This window comes from Notamacropus eugenii, chromosome 1 (genome assembly GCF_028372415.1).
Source record: "Notamacropus eugenii isolate mMacEug1 chromosome 1, mMacEug1.pri_v2, whole genome shotgun sequence".
Classification (NCBI taxonomy): domain Eukaryota; kingdom Metazoa; phylum Chordata; class Mammalia; order Diprotodontia; family Macropodidae; genus Notamacropus; species Notamacropus eugenii.
The window spans coordinates 444,372,017-444,382,593 of record NC_092872.1 but is presented as its reverse complement, the minus strand read 5'-3'; the positions used below and the strand labels follow the sequence as shown (position 1 = coordinate 444,382,593).

Genomic DNA, 10,577 nt, shown 5'->3' with positions numbered 1-10,577 from the left:
ACACACACACACACACACACACACACGAACAGCTAGGTGACATAACAGGTAAGATAAGAATGTTAAGCTTGGAGTTGGAAAGACCTCAGTTCAAATTTTCTATCAGACATTTACTAGCTGTGTGACCCTAGGTAAGTCACCTAATCTCTTTCAGCCTAAGTTTCCTCATGTGTAGAATAGAGATATAATATCACCCACCTCAAAAAGCTGTAGTGGGGACCAAATGAGATAACATATATGCAGTGCTTTGCAAACTCTGAAACAACATATGAATTCCAACTATAATGCTATATGAATTCTATAAAGTAAAACAGCTTATACAGGAAAAATAAACCTAAATAATTGACTATATCTTAATTTCTTAAGATTATGCCATGAAAATATAATAAAATGATCTGAATATTTGAATTAATCAACATATTCAGTGCCACACCAATCAACTATCAGAGGTTTGTTTTGTAGAACAATGAAAAAATCATTTAAAAAATTCATCTGGAGTAAGAAAAGGTCAAGAATCTCAATGGAAATAATTTAAGAATTAATAAGACAGGGGCAAGGAACTGCCATATATGATTCTATAATATGAAGGAATAATCATGAAGTGATTTGGTATTAGTTTTTTAAAAAGTAGAAAAGTTAATCAGTGGAACAGATTAGGTATTCAAGACCCAGAAGCAAAAGAACAGTGTAGTATATAATGTATGATAAACTCAAAGGCCCTAACTTTTGGGGTAAGATTTCTGTAGTGTACATCTCATATCTAAGATATACAAGTAATTGATTTAACTATAGAAAAATAAGGACCATTCACTAATTGTTAAAAGATAGAAATTCAAGCTATCAAGAACTATATAAAACCATTTCAAATGACTAATAATTCAAACTAGTAAACTAAAATAAATCTGAGATTCCAACTACCCCACTTACTAGATCAGCAAAAATGACCCCAAACGGGAAATGACAATCCTTAAAAGAGCTTTGAGGAAATTGCACAGTAATTCACTGTTGGTAAAGTTGTAAATTGACTCAGCATTTCTGAAAAGTAATTTGGAACTAGCCAAGAGTCAGTCAACAAATATTGATTAACTTATTATGTGCCAGACTCTTTGCTTAGCATCCCAGATATAAAGAAAGACCAAAAAAAAATCCTTATCTTCAAGGGCACCATGTTCTAATGAAAAATACATATAAATGATTAGGTCCACATAAGATTTATACATATAGATGGAAAGTAATCTCAGAGAGAAGACACTAGAAGTTGGAAGGAAAGAAAAAGGCCCTGTTTTGTTTTTCTTTTCTTAAATTTTTTTACTGGGGGTAAAATTGGAAGGAAGGAGCATTAGGGAGAGGTTAGCCCCACCAAAGAAAGAAGGTAAAGAAAACAAAGGTAGGTCACTGAAATATTTTTTAAAAAAATAAGCGAAATCAAAGAGAAGTCCAGAAAGCAAGTGAGCTTTGAAAGTCACATGTTGAAGTAATTATATATTTAAAAGGGAAAACAAGTTTTATTAATATAACAGAAATTCATAACTTCGTATATAGTCCTCTATTCATTTGTATTACTTTGCATATGGAAATGTCTATTTTATTTGTTTTTGTAAAGTTCAGAATAAAAGTAGAATAGAATTAAGGTTAAAAAAAAGCCACAATAACATGGGCAATAGACATCAGCAAAGGACATGGTACTCAGGACAAAATACATACGGATGTGGAGCTGGAAGTCTGAGCCAATGGCCAGGATGATGAATAGGTTTTCAAGGAAGGTGACAATGTACATGATAAGAAACTCTGTAAAGAGTGACTTCTGTTTATCAGGCCAGGTGGATGAATTCTAAGAGGGTGAATTCAGAGATTCTGACTTAATTGGCCTTGCATTCACCTGTAGATGGACAAAGTCTTGCTATTTAACCTGCTTTCTTTGGTCATCCAAATTGTGAATAATTCTGTCATTTTCTCTGTATTTTCTCTTTTTTGAGTTCTGGGAGTTCACATGTGAAATGAGCAAGGCACACCTGGACTGCACTCCCTCCTCCTCCACTTTACCTTTTACAGAATCCTTATATAGGATATTAGTAATCAATGTTTAAGTGAAAGAGGCAGCAAAGTATAGTGGAAAGAGAGCTGACCCTGGATTTAGGAATACCTGGGTTCAAGTCTGCCTTTGACACATAATGGCTATATCATCCTGGGCAAATCACAATCTCTGGGCAACTCTCTAAAGTTTTAAGCTCTAGAGCATGTAAAAATCTCCATTGATTAAAGGAGTTTCTTCACTGAGAGTTCTCCATACCAATGAAATCACAAAGTCTGGTGTAGAGGGAACAAAAGTGGAAGACTGAGTTGAGTATGTCTTGCCAGTCCCTCACAAACTAGGTGTCATCCTGGAATTCTCATGCTCTCTCCATTCCCATATCCAATCTATTACCAATTCTTGTTGATTTTCCCTTTGTAAAATCTCTCAAATACTGCCCCTTTCTCCTCTAGCACTGCCACCATTTTAATGCAAGTCTTCATCAGCTCACCTCTGAATTACTGCAATAGCCTACTGGTGGGTTTTGCGTGCCTCAAATTTCTTCCTGTTTCAATCCACATTCCACTCAGCTGTCAAATGAATCATTCTAAAATGCAGGTCTTGCTATTTCACACTTCCCTCCCCCCCCCCATTCAATAAATTCCAGTGGCTCCCAATTACCACCAGAATCAAATATAAAATTTTGCTTGGCATTCAAAGCCTTTAACAATCTTCATTTATTTTTCAGTGTTCTTATGTCTTATTCCTGTAGCATCCTACTCCTTGATCCATTGACACTGGCCTCCTTACTGTTCCTCTCAGAAGAAAGTCCATCTCCCAAGTCTGGGAATTTCTCCAGCTGTTCCTCATTCCTAAATTTTTCTCCCTGATGTCTTTTGCCTTTCTTTGTACTCTAGTTTTTGGCACAGTGCCTTTCATTAGTAATTAATTTGATCAATGAAGCAGGTCAAATAGTTGACTTTTTTTGATACTTTTTAAATTGAAAGAATCTCGAAACAGTAGATTCCACTGCTATTTAACTCTAATTGTAAAGAAGTTCATTTCAATACTGATTCCCCAAGATGGCCAAGTCAAGATGACAGAGAAGAAGCAGAGACCTACCCGAGTTCTCTACCAAAACCCCTCAAAATACTTGTAAAAATGACTGAGCAAATTTTAGCACAGCAGAAGTCACAAAATGAGGGAGTGAAACAGATTTCCAGGCCAAGACTATTTAGAATGCCTACAGAAGGGGTCGATTGCACTGGGCGCATTGCAGAGCACAGCCCAGCATGGGCTGTACCAACATAGATGGTACCAGAGCAGGTCTCAGGTCAATGAATGACCGCACCACAGTTTCCAGACTTCTCATCTCACAAATGCCAAAGACATCTTCAAAGGTAAGTGAGAACATTCTCACCTGGGTGAGAGAGGAATGTGGTCTGGCTCCAGCTCCTGCCCCTGTCCCAGGGTAGTGACAACCACTGCTACAACAGTGGACTGCTTCTGGAGCTCTTGGCCTACAGACAGTGGGGGAATCTAGTGGCTGATCTGGGTTTACAGTCCTGGATGGCAGGTCTGGGGCAAGGAAGAATGCTGGTGTGGTGGAGCTTGTGATGACTGTGGAGAGTGAATCCTAGTCCCAGATCCAGGGCAGAAAAGAGTGCTTATGGTTGCTGACAGAGATGAGTGCAGGCCAGGACCTCTCCTTTGATCATACCACTCTGGCAGAGCTGAGAATTTACAAGTCCCTGGAGATATCTCTGAAATCAACTGCTCAAGGTCCCTTAAACTTGGGGCGGTGCACCCTTCACTGAACAAGGAGCTCAGAGGTCAAGTAATTGGCTGGGAAAATGACCAAAAGGGGGGAAGATAAGCCTGTGGAAGATTCACTTCTTGATGAAAAGGTATTTTCTTATGATGAGGAAGATCAAAACATACGACTGGATGGAAACACAAGGTCAAGGCTCCTACATCCAAAGCTTCCAAGAAAAATATGAAATTGTCTCAGGCCATGGAAGAGCTCAAAAAAGATTTTGAAAATGAAACAAGAGAAGTAGAGGAAAAATTGGGAAGAAAAATGAGAATGGTACAAGAAAATCATGAAAAATGAGTCAATGGCTTGCTAAAGGAAACCCCTCCCAAAATACTGAAGAAAATAACAGTATATATGCTATTATATGTTTTATATACATATATACTTTAATGAGTCCCTTATGGCTCCTAATTAAGTTAGAATTCTAATTAAATTCATAAAATATGTATTTAAAAACACACTAAACCAAACGGCAAAAAGTTTCAAAAGCCAATGAGGAGAAGAATGCATTAAAAACAGAGTTGTCCAATGGAAAAGGAAGTCGAAAAGCTCACTGAAGGAAATAATTCCTTCAAAATTTGAATGGAACAAATGGAAGCTAAAGACATTATGAGAAATCAAGAAATTATAAAACAAAATCAAAAGAATGAAAAAATAGAAGACAATGTAAAATATCTCATTGGAAAAACAGTGGACCTGGAAAATAGATCCAGGAGAGATACTTTAAAAATTATTAGTCTACATGAAAACCATGATCAAAAAAACAGCTTAGATTTTCTCTTTCAATAAATTATCAAGGAAAACTGTCCTGATATTCTAGAACTAGAGGGTAAAATAGAAATTGAAAGAATCCACTAGTAGCTTCCTGAAAGAGATCTTCAAAGGAAAACTCCTAGGAACATTGTAGACAAATTCCAGAACTCCCAGGTCAAGGAGAAAATATTACAAGCAACCAGAAGGAAACAGTTCAAGTACTGTGAAAACACAATCATGATAACATAAGATTTATCTGCTTCTACACTAAGGAATTGGAGGGCTTGGAATATGATATTCCAGAGATCAAAGGAGCTAGGATTAAAAACAAGAATTACTTACCCAGTAAAACTGAACATAATACTTCAGGAGGAAAAATGGAATTTCAATGAAATAGAGGACTTCCAAGCATTCTTGCTGAAAAGACCAGAACTGAATAGAAAATTTGACTTAAAATAAGAATCAAGAGAAGAATGAAAAGGTAAACAGGAAAGAGAAGCCATAAGAGACTCATTAAAGTTGAACTGTTTACATTCCTATATGGAAAGATGCTATTTGTAACTCATGAGACCTTTCAGAGATACATACACACACACACATATATGTGTATGTATGTGTATATATGCACATGTAAACTATATATGTGTAGGTGTATGTATATGTACATGTATGTGTATATATGTATATATATGGGTGTGTAACACATGTAGACAGAGGGCACAGGATGAGTTGAATATGAAGGGAGAATACCTAAAAAATAAAATTAAGTTTTGAAAGGAATGTGCTGGGAGAAAGAGAAAGTGAGAGGTAGAATGTAGTAAAGCATCTCACATAAAAGAGGCAAGAAAGAGCTTTTACAATGGAGGGGAAGAAGGGGAGAGTAAGAGAGAATAAGTGAACCTTACTCTCATTGGATTTGGCTTAAGGAGGGAATAACACACATCCAATTGGGCATGGAAATCTATCTTACCCTACAGGAAGGCTGGGGGGAAGGGTATAGGGCAGGAAGGATAATAGAAGGGACAGCAGATTGGGAAAAGGGATAATCAGAAGCAGACAGTATTGTGGAGGGACTGTTCAAGGGAGAGAATGGAATAAATGGAGGGCAGGACAGGATAGAGGGAAATTTGGTTAGTCTTTCATAACATAACTTATGGAAATATTTTGCATATCTGCACATGTATGACCTATATCGAATCACTTGCTTTTTCAATGAGTGTGGGTGGAGAGGGTGGAAGGGAAAGAATGTGCAAATCAAAGCTTTAAAAATGAATATTAAACATTTTTTTTTGCATGCAACTGGGAAATAAGTTGTACAGTCAGTGGGGTATAGAAATCTATCTTGCCCTACAGGAAAATAGAGGGGAGGGACATAGGAGAAGGGGGGATGATAGAAGGGAGGGCAGATTGAGGAAAGGTATGGTTGGGATGTATGATGTCCTGAGGTGGGGGAAGAGAGAGATGGGGAGAAAATTTGCAATTCAAAATCTTGTGGAGATGAATGTTGAAAACTGAAAATAAATAAGTTATATATATTAAAAAATAAATTTTGATCCCCAATTGACTTCTCTGTATCTTTCACTTATTCCTTCTAATTCTGCCTTTTAGAAATGAGGAAAATGTTTCATTCCTGTTTTACATGGTAGCCCTTTGGATATATAAAGATAGATAACCCTGCCTGATGCCTCTCTAGGCTAACCATCTCCAGTTCCTTCAGGTTGCTTTTTATACCACAGGCTCCCTTTCTTTTTTTGTGGCTGGCCATAGGGGCAATAATTTACATTTATATAACACATTACACATTACAAAGACCTTTCCTCACATTACCCCTAATAGGTATGTTTTATAAGAATTGTCTGAGATTTGATAGGTGAAGAAATTGGGGCTCAGAGAGGTTGTGATGTATTCAAGATTCTGGACGAAGATAACACTAGAATCTAAGTATCAAAGTCCTTCTAAACCTAAATCTAGGGTTCAGCAAAGAATCTACATCATAGATGAAGACCAGAAGAAGGTAAGAGAGGAACACATCTCAAGGAAGAAGCCCCACAACTAGTTAAATAGATAATCAGAGAGCAGCTCTTAGTAATTCAATGGAGTTGTTGAACAGGGAACAGAAGAGAGCAGTACAGTGACATCATCTGAGGACATCAATTGCACTGTGACATTGATAGTATTAGTTGTTCCAACAACATGCTTCCTGGTGACATGCATTTTCTATAGGCCTTCCTAACCATGCTGAGACCTTGCCTATGTGTTCTGTATGGGTGTCCACTCTTTGAGTAGCATTATGGCAGTTTGTAAGAGAAGGTGCCCTCATGTGTATGGAGTGAATCTTTCTGGACACTTAATTCACCGTGTGGTTTAATTAATTACATGTGTTTTGCTTTGAACTAATATGTCTTTGATTGGCTAAATGAAATATAATACATAAATAGTTGCCCTTGTGCTATGAATTGGAGTAGATGCTGACCCAAAAGCTGGGATAGCATTCTGGGGTTGCATATGTGGAGAAAAGGAGTGTCTGGAATGCACTCCCTCATCAACTTCACTCTTAACCCCTGGCTGCTCTCAAAACTTGCCTTCAATTATAGTTCTTCAAGAAGCATCTTATACTGTTGGTACCCCCTTCCATCTGTCTCAGTTTCCTCATCTGTAAAATGTTGATAACAATAGCAACAACATTTTAGCCAATTTTTTTTAAAGAAGTCAATACTTCAAACTGGAGACAAAAGGCACATTGAAAATCTTATCAGTTGTAAAACATGAAATCATACAGAACGCATTGAACACAGTGTTCTTGGCTAACAAGGCTAACAAAATGAAACAATATAAGCTCATATTTAAATATATTGTTAAACTTTACATTCAGAAGCTTTATTTCACTTGATCTCTCTGAGGAAGGTGATACAAGGATGGATCGAAATTTTACAGATGAGAAAACTGAGAGTTAAGAGAGATGAAGTAACTTGTTTGAGTACATACACAGTGTATGTAAGTGGCAGAACAAGGTCTTGAAAGGTCTTCTGTCCATAAAGTAACGGTTCTTTCCATTTTGTTTTATTTTATTTCTAGAAATCATGAAATCTTGGCCCACAAGACTATAACAGAACCATAGGATTTAGAGATGGGAGAACTTTAGAGATAAAATAATCCAACCTCATCCATATAATTTTACAGATGAAGAAAGTGACATTAAGAATGGTTGAGCCTGCGATGCTGTATTTTGAAATCCACAGCTCTTTCTTGCCATAACTTAGTTTGGTCACAGAATTTTGGAGCTAACAGGGACCTTATAGTATGTACAATATCATATGTCATCATCGTTCAAAGGAAGGGAAGCCCTTCATTATTTAACAATCAGTAAAGAAGAGGAAAGGTAACAGGATGCAGGGGAGAGAATAAAAGAGAGAGGAGGAATTTATGTTTTTCAACATCTGCAGAAGAGCAGAACCATAATAAACATGTGAAAAGAATCATATTGTAGCCACCATATGAAAATCAAAGCATTTTAGAGTCTAACAGGAACTTAACTCGTGGAATAACTGGCACGTACAGTTCAGTAAGAGTTATGGCATGTTTTGTACGCATTATCACATTTGAGCTTCACATGACCCCATGAAGTAAGTCGTTATTATCCTTATTCTGCACAGGAGTCTCAGAAGATGGTTACATAGCTAGTAAGGGTCAGAGGTAGAATTTGAGTAGTTGTCTTTCCTCACTCCAAATTCAGGAGACATTTCTTCTATGTCACACTGTGACCTAAAGCATAGAATGTTAGAGCTAGAGAGGACTTTAGAATAAGAATCTTAGGACGCAGAACATATAGTGTCAAAATATGAAGGCACATTTAACATGTGAGCCTCTTAGAACATTAACAAGTTAAAGATAGAAAATTTCTTTATCTATCCCCTTCACTTTAGAAGTGAGGAAATAGGCCCAGAGAATGAAGTGACTTTTCTAATGTCATGTTAGCGTCAGGGCTCAGGCTAGAACTCAAATTTCTTTATTTCTATGCCAGGCTTCTTTCCATAATACTATGCTGCTTCTCTTAGAAAAGAGAGAGACCCTTGTTCCCAATGAGATTGAGCCTATGGATGCAGGACTGACAACAGATACTATGCCATACAACCCTCAATCAAAGGAGACATTCTAATTAATGGTGAATGTGTGTTCTCTCTCTAAAGCTGTAGGGGGAACATATTAACAAGATGGATGTATTTTTTAGAATTTAGAAGCAAAGACAGCACAGTGTGCTAAGGCTCACCCCTTTGTTGCTTGTCTTGGCTCCTTCCTCCCTGAGAAAGAGCTAATGGAGCAAGTTATCCCTAGTCATAGGCTCTAATGATCTGAGGCAACCTTGCCATGATCCTCAGTACTGAGTATTTCCAGGGTTTCTATTGCTAATCAGGAGATCTGATGTTGGGTTTCTCTTGATTGGAGGGCAGGTTGGAAGTGCCTGGAGGCACAAACATATTGAATCTTCTTCCAGATCCTCCAGAGGGCATTCTTCACTTCCTGGTTCCTTAAACTGTAGATCATTGGGTTCAGCATGGGAGTAACCACAGTATAGAATATGGCCACTTGCCTGTCCTGGTCCAGGTTGTAGCTGGAAGTTGGCCGGAGGTACATGCGAATCACTGAGCCATATAGGAGCAGCACCACCAAAATATGGGAGCTGCAGGTGGACATGGCCTTTTGTAGGGCTGTAGCTGAATGTAGGCGGGCTATGGCAGCCCCAATTTGGACATAGGAGACCAAGATAAAGAAAAAGGGGCTTATAACAATGGCTGCACCTTCAGTGAAGATCAGCATCTCATTGACCACAGGTCGAGTGCAGGACAGCTTGAGCAATGGTGTGATGTCACAGAAAAAATGTGTGACCTGCTTGCCACAGAAAGTCAGTTGGGCAACCAGCACACTGTAGAGGAGACTATTGAGGCTGACCACCACCCATGAAGTCAAGGTGATGCGGAGACAGAGGCTGCGGGTGACAATAGCAGAATAGTGCAGGGGTTTACAGATGGCCACATAGCGATCATATGCCATAGCAGCCAACAGATGACCCTCCATGCTTCCTATTGCCATAAAGAAGAAAAGCTGGGTTATGCAATTTTTAAAGGGAATTGTCTGGAATCCTGTTACTGTATGCGCTAACATCTGGGGGACAATAATTGTAGTTAGTAAGATGTCAATAAAGGAGAGCTGGCTGAGCAGAAAGTACATTGGTGCCTGCAGTTTGGGGTCTGTGCAGGCAACAATGATTAACATGGTATTACCTGTCACTGCCACCAGATACATGGAAAGGATAACTCCAAAGATGATTGGCTGCATCTCTGGATGGCTAGATAGTCCCAGAAGGAGGAATTCAGTTACTTCTGTCCAGTTCCTAGCATCCATTAGATGCAGAGAGGAATCCAGATCAGCTGCAAGTGAAAGAGTAATAGGAACAAAAATAATTTTTAATAGTATGGGAGAACATCTATGTAACACTTTTAGATTTGGAAGCACTTTACGATTTTTATCTCATTCAATCCTTATTACTTCATTTATTGTATTAGAGTTAATATCACCCCCATTTTACAGATGAAGGAACTGAGGCTGAGAGAGATTAAATGACTTGTCTACAGTTATGCAACTTATAGGTTCCTGCCTGAGATATGATTTGTACTCATCTTCCTCATGCCAAGGTTCATTTGGCAGTACCTTGGAAGTACTCACTTCCAGTACCAGTTCTATCATCGAATCGCTATAAGTTTAGGCATGTTAACCCATAACTTTTCTCTTCAATTTCTCATCAGTGAAAGAAATTTGGATGAAATGATCTTTAATGGTTTTTCCAATTTTTGCCTTCTATATTCTTAGATCCCTTCCAGCTCTAACATTTTATGTTCCCTGATCCTTTTCAGTTCTAATATTCCATATTTTGCATTCTAATACTACAGACTTGCAAATGAGGTCACTTGCAAAGAGGCAGCACACATAGTTTAGTGGGAA

At 38.0% G+C, this 10,577-nt stretch overlaps 1 protein-coding gene across 1 annotated transcript; it reads right to left on the bottom strand.

Moving 5' to 3' along the window:
- Positions 1-8,987: 8,987 nt before the first annotated feature.
- LOC140518298 (olfactory receptor 1f45-like) lies at positions 8,988-9,980 on the bottom strand. The gene has a single exon (XM_072630321.1). The coding sequence runs from the start codon at positions 9,978-9,980 to the stop codon at positions 8,988-8,990; it is 993 nt and encodes a 330-aa protein (XP_072486422.1).
- Between the last annotated feature and the right edge of the window lie 597 nt (positions 9,981-10,577).